At 35.5% G+C, this 22,482-nt stretch overlaps 3 protein-coding genes across 3 annotated transcripts; 1 reads left to right on the top strand and 2 right to left on the bottom strand.

The window, feature by feature from the left end:
• Positions 1-450: 450 nt before the first annotated feature.
• LOC145571245 (uncharacterized) lies at positions 451-1,710 on the bottom strand. The gene has a single exon (XM_081630311.1). The coding sequence runs from the start codon at positions 1,708-1,710 to the stop codon at positions 451-453; it is 1,260 nt and encodes a 419-aa protein (XP_081486437.1).
• A 3,900-nt stretch (positions 1,711-5,610) lies between these two features.
• Positions 5,611-9,010, bottom strand: LOC145572486 (organelle RRM domain-containing protein 2, mitochondrial-like). The gene is made up of 3 exons (XM_081631460.1): positions 8,783-9,010; positions 6,175-6,243; positions 5,611-6,078 (listed from the first exon to the last, which is right to left on the bottom strand). The coding sequence occupies exons 1-3, from the start codon at positions 8,907-8,909 to the stop codon at positions 5,840-5,842; spliced, it is 435 nt and encodes a 144-aa protein (XP_081487586.1). The 5' UTR covers positions 8,910-9,010; the 3' UTR covers positions 5,611-5,839.
• A 5,996-nt stretch (positions 9,011-15,006) lies between these two features.
• On the top strand, positions 15,007-18,087 carry LOC145572485 (protein PSK SIMULATOR 1-like). The gene is made up of 2 exons (XM_081631459.1): positions 15,007-15,186; positions 16,012-18,087. Exon 2 carries the CDS (start codon positions 16,013-16,015, stop codon positions 17,726-17,728), a length of 1,716 nt encoding a protein of 571 aa, XP_081487585.1. The 5' UTR covers positions 15,007-15,186; position 16,012; the 3' UTR covers positions 17,729-18,087.
• Positions 18,088-22,482: the final 4,395 nt, after the last annotated feature.

Raw genomic sequence — 22,482 nt, 5'->3', positions numbered from 1 at the left:
GTCCTGAAGTTGAGGATGTCCCATTTGACCTCTAGTGCTCTGCCCCTTGAATTTCTTCATTTTGTTTTGTTGTTTGTTGTGTTTGGAGATTTGCATTTTCTGGAACTTGGTTTACTGTCTCCTCTTGTTGTTGAGTATTCTCTGGCCCCTGTTGTGTTCCTTGTGAATCTAAGTTTTGGTAATAGTTAGCCAAGTAGTCACTTGCTTCTTGGACTGCCACCTTGGAGCTTCTACTTCATCGGGAAGAATCCCTTGTCTCTCTAAGCTGGCCTTGTTGTTATGTGGTGGAGGAAATTTGTTTGACCCCTTACACTTGAGAATTTCATTCATGCCATATTTATAACTCATCCAAACATTGCTTAGTGTTTTTGGATGTAATTCATTGAATGCTTCACGTACAGCCAGTAGAAGGTTGTCCACATCCTTGGCCATTTTCTTGTTTTGAAGTGTTTAAATACTTCTAAAAAAACCAAGATCCAAAATGTTACAATCTGGACTATTTGCTGGTTGTTGTACTAGGATGAAAGTAAATCCGTCTTGTTGATAATGCTTTTGCCATTCGGGATCATCTTGTTTTATATGAGTCCTAGCATTATCTTGTTGTATGTATATGACCTTTGTTCCCCAATTTGTTGGCCATTTAGCTTTGATAGCAGGTATTATCTGATGTATCAACATGTTTCTGGTCACTTCTTTTGTTATTGACTTAATTAGTTTGGTGACCGGTGCCCCCTTTTCTCTGTACTTTGACTTCCTCTTTGCTGGTTCAGTGTATGTGAATGGAAAAATCCTAATTTTCCCATCGAATGTGTATTCCCCATCATCTCCTTCTCTAGGTCTGCCTACACAAGCAGTGAACATTACTTTTGGTGGGTCTGTACCTGATGGTGCTGCTCTATGTTGGGGTACTTCACCCTTTCCCAAATAATATCTGTATGTTTTTTTAGTGAGCTCAAACCACTTCTCATCTATGTGCACAAAGTCATACAGTGGATAGTAGAATTGTTTTGTCTTGGGTGAATCCCCCCTTATCATGCTCAACACCCACTCTAACCGTGCTGCTTTGTTTGCTTCTGTTAATTTAGGGTGTAAAGCATTTGTATGTGGTTTGATATCCCCTCTTTTGATCATTCTCCATACTATCGTTGAGCCCAAACCCAACATTTGTGCTAAGTCCCTAATGCATGACCTCTGACCCATTTTAAGTAGTTGCACCATTTCTAATGGTGCCACTATTCTCTTTGTACCACAATTATGCATATTGTTATTCATGTTATAGGATTGCAATGCTTGTTTTTGTTTTTGGGCCTTATTCCATAATGAACTTATTGTTTGTCTACTTACTTGAAAAAACTCAGCAGCTTGGTTAATTCCTCCATGCTTCAGCACACCTTCTGCTTGCCTATCCAATAGCCACATAAGGACATTCGCTCTGTCCACATCACTCAGCCTGCGCTGCTTGGGATGAATAGGCTCTCCATCAGCTTCATTTGCATCTTCATGTTGAAGCATCTCTTCTGGGGTTGAATTTAGATTAATATCAGCTTCGTCATGACCCATTTGAACATCACCAGCTTCAATGTCCCCAAAGTCTTCAAAATCATGTGCTGGTGGGAAATTAAGGTCAAGACCATTGTAGCCCCGATCAAAATCATCATGAAGATCAAAGTCGATGAACCAATCGAAAGCATTTGCATCATCATCAGCCATTTTTTGAAGTAAAGCAGGCAATGATGTTTTCTGTAATTGAAGAGAGAGGGAGTAAACTTGTTTTGTGAAAATGGGTTGCCTATTTATTTGAACATGTAAAAGTGTTGGAGGGAAATTCAGATTTTAATCTCAACTTAAATTGGTGTTAATGTGTGCAATCTGTGTGATCTTAGTTGATTAGTTGAAAAAATAAATCAAGCAATGTTATTGGCTGATATCCATTTGCACGGATCATCCCACATGCTTTTTCTTTTTTGTACAACTTTCATTCCACTATCTAAACCCCCCACATGCAACATTCTTGCTTTATTTAAATGTATACATTGCCAATCATTAAACTACTCTCAATTTCTACAATTTCTTAATAACCGCGCAACATTCCAAACGTAAAAAACATTTGGGAACGGAGGGAGTAGGTGATATGACTTTATCCTGTCATCTTCCCAAAATAAGTAAACCTATTAATTAACTCAAAATAAGTTAACTTTTAAAGGGTGTTTTCTTTAAATAAGTCAGATGACCTACAACCTTCTCAACAGGTCACTTTTGTTTGAAAAAAAAAATATTATATCAATCTAGAGTGCCAGCCACCACACAATTGCACATCAGCCAGTCAGCCACCGTCAACTACCTCATCAGCACCCACTCCACCCACCGACGACCTCTTCCCACCACCACCCATTTCTCCTTCACCTTCCCCCAACTTTAATAACATCCACCCAATATCGGCCCACGTTCCTCAACCTGCCACCAATCCCAAATTCACAACACCACCAATAACCACCACCCTCAAATCCACAACCACCAACCGCCTTCTCACTCCACAACGCACAACAAACAGCAGCCCCTAAATCCCACCAATGTCTAGCTAACGATGTAGCAAGTCAGCAACACGCCAACACTGACAACCAATTCAAACCACCTGTGGCTCCTAACTATCTCCCATCAGCCCACAAATCACACCATTCCACCATGCCTAACAACAACAATTGCTTTTATCGCCGCTTCTAAACCACTGGAATCAGCCATTAAATCACACTCCTACAATCAGCAACAAAAACAATTAGAAAACGGCAGCAACAATGTGACTCAATTTATTCACAATTTGAAATCCGGATCGGCGCGAGCATGTGGTTGGGAAAGTGTGTTGGGTGGTCGTGGGAAGTGGTCGCCGGTTGGACGGTGGCTGACTAGCCAGTGAGTAATGGTGTGGTTGCTGGCACTTTGGCGGGGGTGGGGCTGTGAGGGTGACGGGGGCAATTCAGCGGTGGGAGTAAGGTTTTGTTTTTTTTTTTTAAATAATTAATATTAATTAAAAATTTTAAAATAAACCAATCGTGTTGGAAGTTGCAACACGTGGCATTATCATCCAAACAACCGGTTAACCTTCAAGCTAACCAGTCATTACTCATTTTTAGAAAATACCTTTAAAAGTCAACTTATTTTGAGTTAATCAAAAGATTGTCTTATTTTTGAATGACGAGATAAAGGTTTGCTTATTTTTGACAAATTTTAAAACCCTAAAACTATCTCAGCCACCCCCAACCCTACCGCGGGCATCGTGTCGTCACCACAACCCCACCCTTACCCTTCCGTTCCTAGTCCAAAGCCACCGGTATACCCCCTCCTTCCCTTTCCCCCTCCCCAAAACCGACAATCACACCCCCAATCACCATAATTTAAAGCCGTTCGATTTTCAAACAACCAAAAAAGGCCCTAAAACGGCCACTTACGGTAGAAATCGACAGTTTTATGGTCAAAATCGACCACTTCGTCCCTAAATCAACCAATTTCGACCACTTGCATCCGTTTTTAAGGTGTTTGAAAAACGACGGTCATTTTTGGTGGTCGTTGGGGAGGGCTGCCGGTTTTGGGGTGGGGCAAAGGGACGGAGGGGATTTGTCGATGTCTGGGGCTGGGAACAGGGCTGTCAAGGTGAGGGAGTGGTGGCAGCGCGCTGCCAAAGGTGGGGCTGACGGTGGGGGTGGGTAGCTAGGTAGTTTTAGGGTTTTTTTTTTAAAAAAAAAACAATTATTATTTTGGACCAATAATATGCTAACACTTAGGCATTGTAAGCCCCACAAACGAATTTCATCCATGAATCAGTTAAGTGGTGGCGAATGCCAATTTTGTAAAATTTTGTTGGTGTTAAAATTAAACTTTTTTGTAGTGTTAAAAATCAAATTCGTGCTTTTTCTAGTGTTAAAATTCAAATTTCCTACAAAAATTTACCTATTCAATAGGTTACAGGTAATCTGGGACCATGGAAGCAAATTTATATTAAAGTTTTGATTATTTAAAAAATATCAAGAATTAAGATTATTTTGGACGAATAGAGCAAAGTTAAGATTATTCCAGTCAATTTTTCCAATTAATTAAATTCCTAGGTTTTTCTGTTTTCATACAATAAAATCTTAGTTATATTAGATCATATATATTTTGATTCTAAATCTCCTATGCTTATTTTCCAAGTATGCTTTTATTTCATTTATTAATTCACTTTTATGATCATTTGGCAATCCACTAGTTTCTATAATCTAATTCTTACTTGCTAACTGTATTGTCGCTCGAATTGCGCCTACGTGGAGCATGTTGTGAATATGTTTGTCAATCATATGAAGTTGGACTTGACATATAATGAAAATGACGAAAAATAAGGAGTTGCCAACAAGTTTTTTTAAGGAATTTGTAAACCATTCATAGATCATTAAAGCTACCACAAAAAGGGACAAACCGAAGGCAATAATGATTCGATTCATGAAGGTTACACCCCTATTTCATAATCCATGAGATTATTAATTCCATAATGGTCATCAACCATGACTAGATCGATATTTGGAGATGTTGGTATGGATTAAGTCGCTAGTCAATTTCGCTCGTATTAACCTCCACTCGAAATGTATTAATTGCCACCTAAAAGACATATAAACAATAATCAATTTGCTCCAAACTAATTAATAATGTTAGTGGATGATAATATTATAGTAAAAGTAATGCGATGACCATGAAAGTAAAAGTATGTGAGAGAGAGTTGTAGGGGCCATGAGAGAGAGAGAAATGATAAATTGGGTTTAAAGTAAGATAGAGAAATATAAAATATAGTATAATGTTACCATATATAGAAGTAATGCAAATAAAAATAAAAATAAAAAAATAAAAAAAAAAACAACCACAAAAGAAAAGTGATGCAAATAAAAAAAAAACGGAGGGAGTACAAGATTACTCTGACGAATAGTATGCTGCCAATTATATCCTTAAAATATATATATATTTATATATATATATACCCTCATTAATATGTACAAGTTTTGTTAATGAATAGTAATAGGACAATTATACCCTCTAAGATGTTTAGTTACTTATTTACCCTTATTAGTGATAATTACCTTTTTTTGTACTCTTAGGAATATTGCATGGACAATTATACCCCTAATCATATTTGTTTAAATTTTTTCTTCCATTAATGGTGACAAGAAATAAATTTGTAATGTAAAGTCAAACTGAAAGAGTTTCAAATATAGCTAGCTATGGCGCACGCGTTACTTGCCCTAGTTATAGATGACGATAGTCTAATTGCTAACATGACCTATCCATCCATTTTAATTTTTGAATTGAATCATTAGTAATCTAGTAGACTTAGACTCAACGCAAAATCAAATGACTTCAATCGCTATGTGTCTATGTAGGCTTGGATTGTGTAGTTCATAGTCTTCATACACATAATCAAGTAGGCCTGAGTAGATGACAAATTTTTCCAAGTCTAGATCCAAGCTCTAGTCCACAAGTATAAAAGAGATACTAAAGCTTAATTGCTACCTAATTTAGCGAGGATTAGCTAACCTGTTTCTCATAACCATCACCTGCCAGTCGACATTCATTACCAGCAACATACAGTTAGTGTAGTACATGGTGCAGCTGCAGGCATTAATGATATCAAAAAAACCGAAAAAAGGTTCAACAATTATACAGCAAAGGGCCTAAACTGACCGAATTTGTTTAAGTGTACACTTCAAATGAATCATCAAACAATGATTGGGGCATTTTTGCCCCTCATTTCCAATAATGCATCAGTACCTTGGCTATATACTATCTTTTTAATTTAATTCTGCTTGTGATTATAAGCAGACTTCTATTGCCTGTAATATCCGACAGTCTTGTTTACAGAATAGCCATTTTGTTGAGGTTGTGATTCGTGTTGAGGTGGCGGTCTAGGCTCCCTTGGCTTGGCAGGATCGACAAAGATAACCCATCCATCCAAAAACTTAGCGTTCATTGCTTCACGTGCTTTTTCAGCTTCTTCTATAGTGGCATATGTTACAAAACCAAATCCCTTCGACTTTCCTGTAGGTCTATCTACGATGATTTTTGCTGCATTCATCATAAAGAATTGATTAACTGCCAACTACAAAAACACCAAGAACCTGATTGAAATTCAGACAAGCAACTTCAAATGTTCAAGGATACCTTCAACAAGTTGCCCGAAGGGAGCAAATGCTTCTGTGAATTTATCATCTGTAGTCATTCTGCTAAGTCCTGTACCACAAAGTCCAAAGATAAACACTCTCAAAATTGATATAGCCAATAAGCACAATTTTTAGCAGCTGTAACTTTCAATAATTTTATCCTAAATTGGAAACTCCTGAAATTAGTCATTCACTTAAAATAGGTATATCAGATACTGAGAAAAGAAAATTCTTTAAATTTTTTAGTTAACCAACACCTAGTGATTAGTCATTAGTGAATATGAATTCTAAATAATAATTGAAAAAAAAAAAATAAATCCTTAAATAAGTAAATTGTAGATTGGTGTGTGGCACTGGGGACATTGCAAAGAGAAATAGCCACCTTTCCATTATTCTAGTGAGATTAAGTTAATGAACATGTTAATATACTCCATAATTATTTAGCAACTATTGTTGAAAAGAAAAGTGACTCTATGGTCTAACATAAAACTTGGTCAACAACAGTATGGAGGGAGTTGTACAAATTGTTCAATTTCTCTAAATATGATTGCTTATTACATTGGTTCATAATGAGTTGCACACAACAACAGTACAAAGTCCAAGTGATCACATCAACTTAGGAGATCAATATAACAATCAGTTGATCAAGAGCATGTAGCTTTCTGGTTCTGTATTGTGGCACAAGCAGTAACTCTGTAAGAGTGTCAGACAGAAACCTAGCTGCTAGCATATACACATTTAGCACATCGCTGATAATAAAAATGAGTCCTTACGACCAGGCGAGTTAAAATGTTGGTACTAGTATGATCATCATGGAATGGTCAATAAACTTCCTCACTGTTATACATTAACTTCACAATGAAATGTAGAATGAAGACAATTATACGAGCTACCATAGAGTGTATTATAACTAATGACAAGCACGAAATAGGTGTTTTTTTTTTTATTTTTAAAAAAAAAAAAAAAAAAAAAAAAAAAAAAAATATCTTTATGTATTAAGAACAGCTGCAATTTGACAGATATAACATCTTTAACGTCGATGCTGGCTATGCTAAGAAAGGCAACATTCCTTTCAAAGGCTGTCTGAAATACACAAACCAAAAAATAGGCAAGGACTCTTCTTAAATTTTACAACAATAACCTGATAGCCTCAAAATTCCTCAAAGTTGACTACTGCCATGTTCTCTTTTTTCAAAGAAAAAATGTTCGTATAAGTTCATGTGCTAATAAGTGATGGTGTGATTGTAAATATAGAGGAGGAGGAGGAGGAGATAGTGATGGTGTGATTGTAAGGAGTTTTATGTAGTGGTGGTGTGATAATAAGTGAAGAATGGGGAACTATTACACTAGGGGGAGGGTGGGTAACTATTATTCTTATTATGAGGGTTATTTATGAAATTTGCACAAGAACATTATATGATTAATATATATGCATTGACTCACAACTTCACCCTTTTTTTATTGGGGTTGAGAGGATACTTCTTGCTAATGTTCCATGATTGCCAATGTGCCATTTGCTTACAAAAAAGAACATTCCTTACGCTTTTAGAAGAAGAAAAACAAGTGACCGTATAAAATTCACAATAAATATGAAAATTACAAAGACCGTATGTTTGCATATAAAAGCTATGGCACAGAACTTCAGTAATTTCACTAAATAACACAAGTGCAATATTCCCTACCATGTTGATGCAGGAAGGATATTAGGCGATAAAAGAGTGACGCACAAATAATGAAATGAGGCTATAAAGAAAAAAAAAAAAACCCTTTTGAAGTCCAAACCTAATAATTTTTGCACTTCAACTTAACAGTATTCCTTTGTCAAATATCCTAGAGACAATTAACAAGTCCAAAAAAGCACCAAATTTAAAAACATCGTAGTGATATTGCAATCTCTTGCAATCAAGCTTGTTATGTCCATTGCATTTTTACTCATCCCACACCTTTTCCAATTAGAAATTGTGAAATGAAAATGTACAAAAGCGGACAATTAAGAAACCAACTGCACCTGAACTTACCCTTCTTTCTCTCATAACTTCTCAAACACAACTCAAATCCTAAATAACACATATATTCTCCTAATCAAACATATATAACCATAATCTACTCGATTGAAACCGAAATATCTTGAATCTTGCATAGCTCTAAATTTCTCCATTGAAACTGAAAATCCAAATCCAATGTTTAAAAATGTAATTTTGAAATTGTTAACTATTCCTAATCATCAACCAAACTCTAAGCTACACTTGAATTATCTTTTTCTCGCTATCCTTACATTTACCAAGTGCCAACCCAAAATAGCAATTAACTATTCCATTCAAGTGCATCTATAACATATCCATGAGCCACAAAGGTTTCGATATAGACCGGAATCGATACCATGTCTCGATTACTACCCTAAGACTTTAATCAACTAAGCTAGTCGAGTGGTCTCAACATCTACAATCCATCGATTCATAGTAAATGGCAAAGAATAAATTAGTCTACACATAAATAAGTAATGCAATGAACATTAAACAAAAGCAAAGACTAATCATTTACCAAAAAAACAGAGGAATTAATTTATTTTTGAGAAAAAGAAAAAAAAAAAAAAAAGGAGTTTATCATACCGCTGACGAAGAGCTTAGGAGAAGTGAGTGTGGTGTTGAGGCGAATTGAAGATAGCTGCGATAGAATCGGGGAAGCAGAAGAAGAAGCTCTGCTAAAGATTTGACGAAGATTCTGAGCAAACGCCATTATTGATTATGTTAAGATTACAGGACAATTGCTGAGAAATGAATCGTAGAAATTGGATTTTAGGGTTAAGGGTTTATGGCCTGGGACTTTGGAAGAAGGAAATGTCAGTGAGGGTTATTATGGGTTTGAAATTTTGGATTTTGGAAGAAGAAAATTTCAGTCAAGTGTAGAAAAGGACTTGGGTAATATTTGTACGATTTATCAAGCTAAGCTTGGTTTATCGATAAAAATTGTACCTTTCAATCTTTAGACTGGGGGTATAGTTCTCACTGGAGATACTTGGAGAGTAGACCTGGCAATCGGGTCATTCGGGTCGGGTCAAGTTCGGGTCAGCAAATATTCAGGTCGGGTCGGGTCGATTCGGGTTTCGGGTCAGCACTTCGGGTCAAATTTGGGTCGTGTCTATTCGGGTTGGGTCAATTTTTAGGATTAATTTTCGGGTCAATTTCTGGTCGAGTCAATTCGGGTCAAGTTTGTGTCGGGTCACCAAAGTAAATTCACTTAAAAAAAATAGTTGGAAAAATAAAGTAAAGTTAAAAAAATATAAAAAAATCGTGAGTACCTATTACTTAGGAAAGAAAGAAGCTCTAAACTAAGTAATTCACCGTTTCACCCTATTCACTTTAGGATTCGGGTCAATTCGGGTTGGGTCGATTCGGGTCAATTAATTCAGGTTAAAATCGAGTCGGGTCACTTCAGGTTTCGGGTCATTTCGAGTTGAGTCAAATTCGGGTTTCGGGTCAATTTCGGGTCAGGTCATTCGGGTCAACTCCATTTCGAGTCGGGTTCGGGTTGGGTCGGGTTAGTTCGGGTTCGGGTCATTTTTGGGTCAACTTTCGGGTTACGGGTCGGGTCAGGATTGCCAGGTCTATTGGAGAGTGGGGATATCTTCCTTACTCTCAAAGTGTCTGACTCGCAAAAACCAAAACCAAAAAAACTGTGAGGGTTGAGATACGGTCATGATCTTTCTCTTTACCTTATAAAAAAAAATGGTTCATAGGAGTAGAAAAGAGTCATTGTTATTGATACTATAGGAAACTTAGTATTAAAAAATCAAATAATTTAACTATTATATAAAACAAATAAAACATAACATATACCTTTATACTTAATTCAAATGTAAATTATTATGACCTGAGCCCAACGAATCACGTTGTGTCCTTAAGACAATTTTGCTCCCTCTATGATACCCAAGGTTATTAAGCAATTGTCTCCCAGGATAGAACGGATTTCGTTTGTTGTAAAATGGATTGTAATTATAAGAAACCAGCGAACAAACTAGATTAGAGTAACCGCAAATATATGCACGTGTATTTAGATAGATTAATTAAAAACTAATATATTCAATCCCCATAAATCAAAATAACCAACAATTATTTATAGACAAAGAAACATGGATGAAAAGGTGCAAGTAATGAAATGACACAATTATCCATTATAACTACTGAAGAGTCAATGAAATAACAGTACAACTATTCACATTAACAATTATCAATGAAAAGTTACAATTATCCAAATATACAATCCAATAGTCATACAAAGTCATACAACACAACTCTACATTAGATATGTAATTCTTCATTAATACAAAAAATATTTACAAAATAAATATCCAACAACAACCCACATTAATGAAGAATTTCTCATTCACAAACAGTTGAAATTTATCATCACCCACATTAATGAGAAAGACTCATTATGAAACATGATGGTATGTTATGCAATTGCGGTTACTCAACGAAAAATATGTGCATTGGGATTAGTAGTCAAAGACTTTTGAACCACCCCTGGTGAAGTCCGTCGAGCTTACTCTGTCGATCAATAGTATTTTTCAACTTTGAATAGCCAAGTTTGTAAACTAAGACAATAGAAATCACACAATTATTTCTCTAAAATAGTTTGTTCTCATGTTCGTGTCCGTTTTGGCATGGACACTCCTGGTTTCGCAAGTTTCTTAGAGAATTCGACCTCAAAATTCTCATAGAGGCGGCCCGTCCTCACACTCACATAGGTAACTTCTATACCTTCCAATAGAAATCATTAAAAATCTAAGCTTAATATTAAGCTTAAACTTAACCTTTCTCGTATAAGCACCAATGTCACATATAGTAATGGATTATAGTTTTTGTACTCTATTGTGCTTTTACAGTTATCATAACTTGGTTGTCCCTTTGAACCTAGATCTTGGGATCTCCATTCAACTAGGTTGGGTAGCCACTATAATAACTAATTGATAGGTCTTAACCCCATTCCCTTCGATGACTTATCCACTAGCTCTCTAGTTAAACCTTTTTTTTAACGGATTCGCAATATTATCCTTTGACCTTACAAAGTCCATCATGATAATTCCACTAGAGAGTAGTTGTCTAATGGTATCATGTCTACGACATATATGTCTAGACTTTCCATTATACATGACATTTCTTGCCCTTCCGATAGCAGCTTGACTATCACAATATATGCAAATAGCAGGCATAGGTTTTGGCCAATTAGGAATATCTTTTAGAAAATTTCGAAGCCACTCAGCTTCTTCACCAGCTTTATCTAAAGCAATAAATTCAGACTCCATGGTAGATCGAGCAATACAAGTTTTCTTAGATGACTTCCAAGACACCGCCCCTCCACCTAGTGTAAATGAATATCCACTGGTAGATTTCGTATCCTTGGAGTCGGTTATCCAATTCGCATCACTATAACCTTCAAGTACATCAGGATATTTGGTGTAATGCAAACCAAAATTTTGAGTTTGCTTTAGATAACCTAATACACATTTTAGTGCTTTCCAGTGATCTCCATTTGGATTATTCGTAAAACGGCTTAATTTGCTAACAGCAAAAGTTATATCAGGCCTAGTACAATTCATGATGTACATTAAATTGTCTAAAATACGAGAAAATTCTTTTTGAGATACACTTTGGCCATTGTTCTTGGCAAGGTATAAATTAATGTCTATGGGTGTCCTCATAGGATTTATGCCTAAACCCTTGTACTTGCTCAAAACTTTCTCAATGTAATGAGATTGAGAAGAGCTAAACCATCAGATGTCTTATGAATTTTAATCCCTAAAATTATATCTGCAACACCCATATCTTTCATTTCAAATCTATTAGTCAACATGCGCTTAGTGGCATTAATATGACTAATATCACTACCTATTATAAGCATGTCATCAACATACAAGTACACAATAACATATCCATTATGAGTTGTCTTAATATAAACACATTTATCATACTCATTGATTTTAAACCCATTTGAGAACATTACATTAAAATTTTTATGTCATTGTTTCGATGCTTGTTTTAAACCATAAAGAGATTTAACAAGGCAACAAACTTTATTTTCTTGTCCAAGAACAACAAACTCTTCCGGTTGTTGTTTATAAATCTCTTCTTTTAGATCGCCATTCAAAAATGCAGTTTTAACATCCATTTGATGTATTTCAAGGCCACTCAATGCTGCAAAAGCAACTAACATTCTAATGGATGTTATTCGGGTAACTGAAGAATAGGTATCGAAATAATCAAGTCCCTCTCATTGGTTATTACCCCTTATAACTAGTGTTGCCTTGTATTTGTCAATAGATCCATCAACTTTTCTCTTTTTCGTAAAAATCCATTTACAACTCAAGGCTTAACACTAGAGGGAAAATTTGTTAATCCCCAAGTATTATTGTGCATTATGGATTCAATTTCACTATTGACAGCTTCTTTCCAATGAAAAGATTTTGGAGACGACATGGCCTCATTAAAAGTTTTAGGCTCATCTTTTAACATGAAAGTTAGAAAATCTGGACCAAATGACATAGAAGTCCTTTATCCTTTACTACGTCTAGGCTCCTCTATTTCGAGACCCTTAATATCTCGAGATCTTTTATTTTTCCTATTAGACCCATCTTCATGACTATTGTCACCCTTTTCTGATTTATACGAAAAGATGTCTTCAAAGAATACACAGTCTCTTGACTCAATAATTGTATTAGCGTGTATATCTTCTATTTCTGATTTGTATACCAAAAACTGGTATGCACTACTATTTAGTGCATATCCAATAAAACACAATCTATAGTTTTCGGGCCTATTTTTACCTTTTTAGGCTTAGGAACCGAAACTTTAACACCCCCACACTCGAAAATATTTCAAGGATGGCTTCTTTCCTTTCCATAGTTCATAGGGTGTTTTTTGTGTCTTTTTATGAGACACTCTATTAAGTATATAATTTGCACTTAGAATAGCCTCCCCCCACAAATTTTTTAGTAAAAAACTATTAGACATAGCACTCATCATTTCTTTTAATGTCCTATTTTTTCTCTCCGCAACTCCATTAGACTGCAGTGCATAAGGAGCAGTAGATTGATGTATAATACCAAATTTTGAACAAATTTCCTTTTACCACCCCTATTGCTTCTTATTATTTTAATATTCTTACCCAATTGATTTTCAACTTCACTTTTGTAGTTTTTAAAGGCACCAATAACCTCATCTTTTCTACTTAAATAAAAAATAGACATAACAATATCTACTACAATCATCTATAAAGGTTACAAAATAATTTTTACCTCCCCTAGATGACAGTGATTTCATGTCACATAAATCAGTAGGTATTAAATCTAAAGGTTCGGTTTTTTTCCATCAATTGAATGAAATGGTTGTCTAGTAAATTTAGATTCAACACATAATTGACATTTCCTTTTTGAACAATCAAAATATGGTAATATTTCCTTGTTAATTAATTTTATTTTTTTTAAAAAAAAAAATACAAACTTCACCTAACCAATAATAATGGTTGAAGTTTTACGTACAAAAGAATATTAAAAAGTAACAATAAAACTGAACAAAGTAAGAAAATGAAGTTTTACGCTCAATACATACACTTCAAACTCTTTATACTTGAACAATTAATTAATGCAAATCACAAGTTGCATCAAAAATAAAACAGAACAAAGTACACTATATTACTAATTCATCAATGAACTTTAGAAACTATAATATATTGTAATATGAAAAGCAACAAATATATAAAATAAAAAAAATGCAAAAACTGTCTCCCAGGATAGAACGAGATTCGTTTCTTATAAAATGGTATTGTAATTATAAGAAACCGACGAACAAACTAGATTAGAGTAACCACAACTATATGCATGTGTATTTAGATAGATTAATTAAAAACTAATATATTCAATCCCCATAAATCAAAACAACCAACAATTATTTATAGACTTAGAAACATGGATGAAAAGGTGTAAGTAATGAAATGACACAATTATCCATTATAACTACTGAAGAGTTAATGAAATAAAACAACTATTCACCTTAACAATTATCAATGAAAAGTTACAGTTATTCAAATATACAATCCAATAGTCATACAAATTATCATACAACACAACTCTACATTAGATACGTAATCCTTCATTAATACAAAAAATATTTACAGAATAAATATCCAACAGTAAATACCAAAATAAGGTTTTGAACTTTAAAACCTTTCGAGGAAAAATTTTGTGAGATAATAACCTAGTGAAAGAAAAAGAGTAAGTTGGGACAAAGCCATGGTCAAAGAAATAATAGTATAGTGCGCATTTTCTCTCCTTCAAACCACTTGTATTTTTTTTTTTTAAATGGATGAGAAAGACTCTAACCGTATCTTAACTCTCACGGTTTTTGATCTGATATTTGCGAGTCAGATATTTTGATAGTAAAAGGGGAAGAATAACAGATCCTCACCCTTAAATTGTTTCAAGTGAGGATTGAATTCCCAATCTTAAAGTTAAAAGATGTATTTTTTTTTCCCCACTAAACCAAGCTTAGCTTGATGAGCGGAGGAAGTAATTGCATATTTGCATACATATACAATCAAATGGACCAAATTTGAGTCTTTATCAATATAATCAGTGAAACTAATCCGAGACCAAAAGAGTAAGAAGATAATTGGAGCCTTGTGAGCAGCTGTGGCCGCCTATCCATATAAAGGGATATACTTTGACGCGGTGACCCCTTGGTTTTATAAAGCTTTACTGTAAAAAAAAGAGATGAACCTATAAGCTTAAAGACAGATAGATGTGGGCCTTACAATTTGGACGACATTTCATTTCATTCCCTTTCATTCAAAATTGAACGCAACAATAATAAAGTTGGCAGTATCATATCATCACTTCTCACTCATTCACACACTCCTTCACTTTGCAATTATTAATTCATTATTCCACACGGTTACCCAATTCTTGTTTCTGGGTCGGATCCCATTTTCTCTCTCCTCAGGAACACATCTTTTCTGGGTTAGTCTTTTCCTCACTTCATTTTTTTTAAGTACAGTACTAGTTTTGGTTGTTAATTTGTTTAATTTCAGATTTATGCTTGTTTTTGCTAATAATGGTGTTTGTTTTGGTTTATTTTTTCATTTGTGTGTTTGAATGGTCACTGTTTTAATTTGATTTAAAAGTATGTTTTTTTATTGTGGGGTTGAGTAAATAATTTGGGTTTTCTATGCTTTCAATTTTGTCCCCTTTAATTATTTGAATTTGATTAAAGTGATATCATGAATTAGAATTATCTTGAAGTAAGTTGGATAGTAATTATGTTGCATTGTCAAAGTTGTTCATTTGGCTCAACTAGTGAACTAGGTTGTAATTTCTGTTTGTCATGAAATGCCGTTGAGTTATTGATTTTGTTAAAGCTTGTTTTCATAATATCATTATATTATGTCCATAAATTTATGGGTTTTACCAATTTGTTGAACTTGAATGCAACACTTTGAGCCCCTGGGTATTCTATTGCCTATGTTGGATTTTAGGATATGTTCTGGTATGTTTTCGAAGAGATTTGGGTTGATAGGAATAAGTTAAATTCGACCCATTTCGTGTTTTTGTTTACGAGACATGTAAGTAGTTTGTACTTTGTAATTACATATACATTGGCCCTAAAAGTAAAAACACCTGTGGTTGGTATTCTGCAAGACTGTGGGTAGGCATTTGAGTAGTTAGTAAGGGTCATATATTGGCAAAGTGACTGTATTAGGGCATAAATCATGTTTTTTTATGCGTTACCTTCACATTTATGTTGTTGCATACTAAATTCAATTTGTTCTGGGTATGCTTGTGTAGGATGGGGGGTGGAGTGAAAGAGTCCTGGTTTAGTAGTTTATGGGGGATTTCACGAAGAAATGGTTCGCATTCTGAGAAAGCTGTAATGGGAATTCTAGCTTTTGAGGTGTCGACTTTGATGTCTAAGGTTGCTAACTTATGGAATTGTTTGAGTGATAATCATATATCGCAGTTGAGGGGAGATGTTATTAACTCGCCTGGGATTGTAAAACTTATATCAGATGACGAAAACTTTCTCATGAACCTTGCTTTTGCGGAAATTGTTGAGAATTTGTGGTACGCTGCACACTCTCTCACTAGGTTAGGAAAGAAATGCTCTAATCCTGTATATCATCGTTTGGACAAACTTTTAAGCAGCCCTCTTGAGAACTCTACCGAATTGTATGGATGGGAATATAGATGGAAGAAGATGGAGAAGAAAGTTAAGAAACTGGAGAGATTTGTTGCTGCTACATCACAATTGCATCAAGAGATGGAGGTGCTGGTGGAGCTTGAACAAACATTGAGGAGAATGCAGTGCAATCCAGAAACCAGTCGAGTAAAATTGCTTGAATTTCAGCAGAAGGTCATTTGGCAGCGTCAGGAGGTGAAAAACTTACGAGAAATGTCCCCTTGGTCTAGGACATATGATTACATAGTGCAGCTTCTGTCAAGATGTCTAGTTACTATAATTGAGAGGCTTAAATTTCTGCTTGGAATTAATGAAGTGATATATTTGGACAGAAATCACACGGCAGGGCTTCAGCCTACAGCTGGATCCCTGATACGGAGTCGCTCATTTGTACAATCTTCTGTTTATCCCTCTGAAACTCATAGCTCTATCTTTTATTCAGGACCTTTGGTTAGATCGAGCTCTTTACTGGGATTGCCAACTAGAAGTAAGAGAGCTAGCAAAAGGCAACAGAGACAGACTCTTCAGAATGAACATAATCCACATAAAAAGTTCCCATTTTTAAACACAAAACGATTTGCTCAATCAGGACCATTTAAAGGATGCATGGTTGGTGGAAGTAATTCTCCAGTAGTTGAGAGCTGTATGCCAACAAGCAGTGGGCCTTCAAGTTCCGCAGCTATTGTGTTGAGTGATGTGGATGGAAAATTAAACAATTTGGATCCTTCTTCTCATGACAGCACATTTCCCACGAGCAGCTCAGTTTATCTTTCACAGTGTATATTGTCAAATACTCCTCCATGTTCTCTGGGAAGTGCTGCCTTAAGTCTCCATTATGCAAACATTATTATATTAATTGAAAAGCTTGCTTCATCGCCTCACCTGATTTCCCATGATGCAAGGGAGGATCTATACGATATGTTAACAACAAGCATAAGGAGCATGTTGAGGGCTAGACTAAAACTGTACACCAAATCCTTTGCTTCCTCAGCCTATGATTCTGCCCTTGCTACGGAATGGAGTCTGGCAATAGCGAGAATGTTGGAATGGCTTTCTCCTCTTGCGCATAACACAGTTAGATGGCACTCTGAAAGGAATTATGAGAAGCAGCATATTGTTTCCCGTGGGAATCTTCTTCTAGTGCAGACGTTGTATTTTGCAAATCAATCAAAGACTGAAGCTGCAATTATAGAACTTTTGTTGGGTTTGAACTATCTATATAGATTTGGCAGAGACGTGAATGAGATGGTTTTCTTGGAAGCGAGTGGTAACCGAGTTTACGATGAATATGCAATTCAGACAGATACTATTGCTTGCAATGCTTGATAAAATTGGGGCAGACCTTCTTTGTTTATCTAATGATAGTGGTACACATACAGAGAAGTGCTGTATTTTTGGAAGCTTCACTATAAGTTTGGTAAAGGGCCATGCCGGACTCAGTTGTATGGAGAAACCTTTGTTTCACATAGCGAGGAATCCATCGGAGATAGCAGATTAGTTAACCATCTTTTTATACAATAGCTATACATTGTTTTACTGTATCCTAGATTGCATAACTTGTTCTTCTCCCTTCTTCTTGCCAATCTGTAGCCATCATATTAGACTGTTGTAAAGCATTGTTTATATTTTACATGAGATGTGTGATGTGTAACCTCAGAATTTAAGTTTGATGTCTTCTTCCTTTACTCGTGTAAGTATCAGTCTGGCTTCTACTATGCAGATTTTCATCTTTTCTGCTCTAACCTTGTCAAATTCAGTTTATTTCTCATTTGAATATATATAATTTTGTTGGTTGAATGTTTTTAATGTGATGGGTAAAACAGGCTGATTTTTTTGTTGGAAGATGGAGATGGGGAGAAGGCCACATTTCATTTGATAGGAATCGAATGTCTATTTAATTTTCAAACTCGGATGTTGAGTGGCGGTTATTGTTTCTGTTGTAGACCTACATCATATAAGGCTTGTTCCACATGCCATCTCAGTTTTAGCGTTCAGTCCTTTAGTGGTTGTGCTGAAGCAAAAATGCCTTCTGTCTGGTGATGGTATAATGAGTTTTGTAAGCTGCCTTGTAGGTTCACATGTCCCAATTTTTAGTGCTGTTTTTAGTACTATGTTTTTGCTGATGAAGACCATTATGGTTGTCATTAAGAGAAGTGCATTTTTCAGATAGCTACTCATCTTTGTTGTTGGTCTCCTTGTTCTTTGGTTGGTTTAGTTTTGGATTGTCATGGACCTGAGTGTTTCTATAAATACTTTTTTTTTTTTTTTTTTTTGAAGAATGTTTCTACTCATACTTTGTATATTATAATGTCTTTGGATAATTGTGCTTGAAGTGAAAGAAAAAGGAAGTGTATTGACGGATCTAAATTTCTCTATTTGGATATTAATTGGCGAAGAGAAGAGGAAAGAAAATTCAAGGGGAAATACAAACCTACTTCTCCCATCCTTGTCCTCCCTTTCCGTCAATTATTAACCAGACGTACTATTTGTTTATGGACCTTAAGCGTATTAAAGCTTGTTGCAGAGAGTCTGAAGCGGAAATGTCTTACTAAATTACTAGAGTTACTACATGCCCCTAATTTTATCTTTTGAATTGTAAATGCCAATTTTCTTTATCTGCTTGATAATTATGTGAAAGATTACTTTTTTTAAGGGAAAGCTATAAGCCTAAAAGAGCATTATGTTTTTGCCTTTTACTTTCTTTATAAGGAAGAAACCGTAGACATGGTTTTATAGAACAAAGGGAGAGGAGTTGATGCAAACAAAGTTTTATTATGTGGAATGAAAACTAGTAAATGTAGACCATATCAAGGTAGACACGTAATTCTCAATTTTTATTGTTATAACTTGCATCTTCAGCAATGTGTTATGTTTAAATTTGTAGCTTACATAACTCAATTAGATAGGCTCAGCTCTTATCCCCTGTCAAACCTGTGATTGCCTAATTTATTACTCTTTTGGTCCTAAATTGATATTCGCACTTGGAATTGTCATGTGACTTGAAAACCATTGTTAGAAGTAGAATTAAGATTGAAATGGGTAGAGAAAGAAAAGGCAAGAATGTTGGGAAAGGGTGTAAGAAGAAATGAGAAAAGTGTATATTATGCTCTTTTTTGATGTTCCATACTCCTTTTGGGACTCGATGAGAGTTTGATCGTTACAGAAATGACTCATTTCCTGGTGCAATTTAGTTAGACATAATACTTCCTTGGTATCACTTTCAGCTGTACAAGTTTTTACTGTCAACCTGATCTTATCCTCCCAATCAATTGTATCAGGGGTCTTACAACTTTCTAGTTCCAGTCAAAATTGCGCAGTAGAGCACCTGATCTGAGATTTAGCATTATTATGAGCTAGCAGATTCCTTGTACACATTCTTCTCCCTGCTCCAAAGGGTAGTAGTTCATATTGCTGCTCCTTTATTTTATTCTGTCATAATTTTACCCTATAAAACTCTCAGGCTTGAAGCTAATGGATCATCCCAGCTTTTCTGAGTCTCTTTCGATTCTGCATGTATTCACAAAAAACTTGTGTGCTACAGAAACCTCCTTTCTTGGTACAAGCCTACAAGGAATGGGACTAGAGGATGTAAGCAGAGAATTTCCTCGATCACTGCCTGTAAATATGGGAGATCGTTGATGTCAGCCCCTTTGAATTGTCTTTGTTGTTCTACAATATGATAAAATCCCGATTACTTAAAGCATTGAATTGGGGTTTGCAAGGAGCTTTGTCATTTCCTTCTATTGTACTGGATTTCAACTCTACCAGCCATGAAATACACCTGTAAGTCCTGTTTCACCAGTGTATAGTGGAACACTGAAAAAACTGAAGTTATGAAATTACAGTTTATTGAAGGCCTACATGTCTTGTGTAAAAATGTATTTTAAGTTGGTAACCCTCCTAAGCTCCTAGTAATCTTAGATTTTTAGTACATGATTGTGTATAATTTTTTTTTTTTTAACTCAACGTAGGATTTATAATGTTCTATTTATTTAAAGAAATTGTAATGTCATTTTAATATTTTATGGCTCTGAACATAGTGTATATACTTTTTTCAAGGGTTAAAATTATATTGTACTCCGTATATACTTTTTTCAAGGGTAAAAATTATACTTCTGTAGGCGTCGTTTGAACTGCGCCTACGTAATTAAGTATGTTGCGAATATGCTTGGCACTCATAGGAAGTGGGAATTGATATATACGATTAGGGACAAATAAAGTAGGGAGCCGCCAACAAGTTTTTAAGGAACTTGTAAACCGTTCACGGATCATAAAAGGCAACCACGATAAAGGGACAACGATTGACCTGTGAAGGTTACACCCCATTCATAATCCGTTAGATTACTAACTCCATATGGTTCGGAACCACAAAAGGAGGATCACGGATGATGGTACGAAATGAGTCATGGAGTCACATTTGCCCGTATTGGCCTCTACTCGATTCTTATAGTGAAAGTGATTCCTGCGATCTCAAAGGCATGCAAACAAAGATTCAATTCGCTCCAAACTATAATTATGCTAAATTGGTTGAATATTAATGCAACATATAATTCTAAAATATTTGTGATCACTTAATTAAACAACAAGATTAAAAAGGAATCTAAGCCGGTCGTCCAAATTATCTTATTAGGCGTGATTTTCAATTACATATTCCCTTTAAACATGCAATATGGTGATCAACAAATATATAATAGAATAAACATTAATATTGGAAGCAATTTAACAATAAATTGTTAGTCAAATCAAATATAAATTAACCTAATCATGATACTAGCAATATAAAAATAAAATAAGTAATAAAAATAATTAATTACTCACATTTCGCGCGCTCCTTTAAATTGCTACATCATGAATAAACTGTTAGTAACATCAATAAAAATATAAATCAAATGGAAATTAAATTAAATAAAAAGTAGAGTTGATTTGGTCCAAACCCTCAGTTAATTCTACCTTTCACGCCTTGGTTTAAGGACGGAACCTCATGTGTTGTATGGACTCCTCCTTGGAGTGCTTAAGGAAAAAATGATGTAATTAGGAATATAGGTTTAAGACTTGGAGTATGAGAGAGAGAAGAGAATGATTAGGTGTAGAAGAGAGGAAGAGAGAATGATTTGGTGCCCCGAACTGCAAAAAGGAAGGGGGTATTTATAGAGGAAATGAGTAGGGAATCACATGGTACCCTAGAAAAGATAAAAACCCTAATTTGGGGTGCCGTGACACAGTCAGTGTCTGCCGTGACACGGTCAGAGGGTGCCGTGACACGGTACAGATTGCCGTGTCGCGGTGCATTATTTTTCCCTAAAATGATAAGGCGCAGTGTGTACGCGGAGAAAACACGGAAAAATCCCATGTCACGGCGAAGAATGCCGTGACTCGGCAAAGTCCACCGTGGCGTAGCATGTGGCGTCATGTCACGGTGTACAATTTTTCCAAAAGAAATGCGGAAAAGACACGGGAAAGCACCGTCACACGGTGAAGAATACCGTGTCACGGTACTAGGCCTCGTGCCACGTCATCATCCCCCGCAACGCGGCAATTTAGCTAATGCGCGGTAATTCCAATTTTTTACGCGTTTTTAAAACTATGATAACTTTTGATCTGTAACTCGGAATAAGTCATATAATATATCACTGGAAAGAATGTCAAGTCTACTTTCCAACCCAATTAGAATCAGGTCAAAATAATTTGTAGATTTTAAGATATTTCCGTTTTAGTGAAAGGGTGTCGGTTTTGGGCCGAGTTTAGTATTTTGATCATATCCTCTTCGTTTTAAATCGGAATTGGGCTTATGATATATCGTTGGAAAGCTTATTTCAAGAATTATCCAACCAAACAATAAATTGGGTCAAAGTTATAGGGCCACAAAATCAGTTTCTCTCGGTTTTGTGATGTGGACACGAAAACGGAAAGTAAGTTATTGTTTAGGGAAATGAGCTAGGAATTGGATTGGTTTATGAAATGTATTGGGAATGAATATGGATTTAAGCACTGCAAAGATTAAATACTCAACGCGAACAATAATGGCGGGGAAAGGTTGTTCATCATCAGGTTTGATTTTGGGGAGACATTTTTAGGTGTCT

Source organism: Chenopodium album, chromosome 12, assembly GCF_948465745.1.
Source record: "Chenopodium album chromosome 12, dcCheAlbu1.1, whole genome shotgun sequence".
Lineage (NCBI taxonomy): Eukaryota > Viridiplantae > Streptophyta > Magnoliopsida > Caryophyllales > Amaranthaceae > Chenopodium > Chenopodium album.
This window is presented reverse-complemented; position numbering and strand designations above follow the sequence as displayed.

Coding starts and splice junctions, on each gene's coding strand:
- LOC145572486 (XM_081631460.1), bottom strand. CDS start 8,909: ATGGCGTTTGCTCAGAATCTTCGTCAAATCTTTAGCAGAGCTTCTTCT. Junction 6,244..8,782: donor TCCTAAGCTCTTCGTCAGCG/GTATGATAAACT, acceptor TTTGTGGTACAG/GACTTAGCAGAATGACTACA. Junction 6,079..6,174: donor CTTCGGGCAACTTGTTGAAG/GTATCCTTGAAC, acceptor TGATGAATGCAG/CAAAAATCATCGTAGATAGA.
- LOC145572485 (XM_081631459.1), top strand. CDS start 16,013: ATGGGGGGTGGAGTGAAAGAGTCCTGGTTTAGTAGTTTATGGGGGATT.
- LOC145571245 (XM_081630311.1), bottom strand. CDS start 1,710: ATGGCTGATGATGATGCAAATGCTTTCGATTGGTTCATCGACTTTGAT.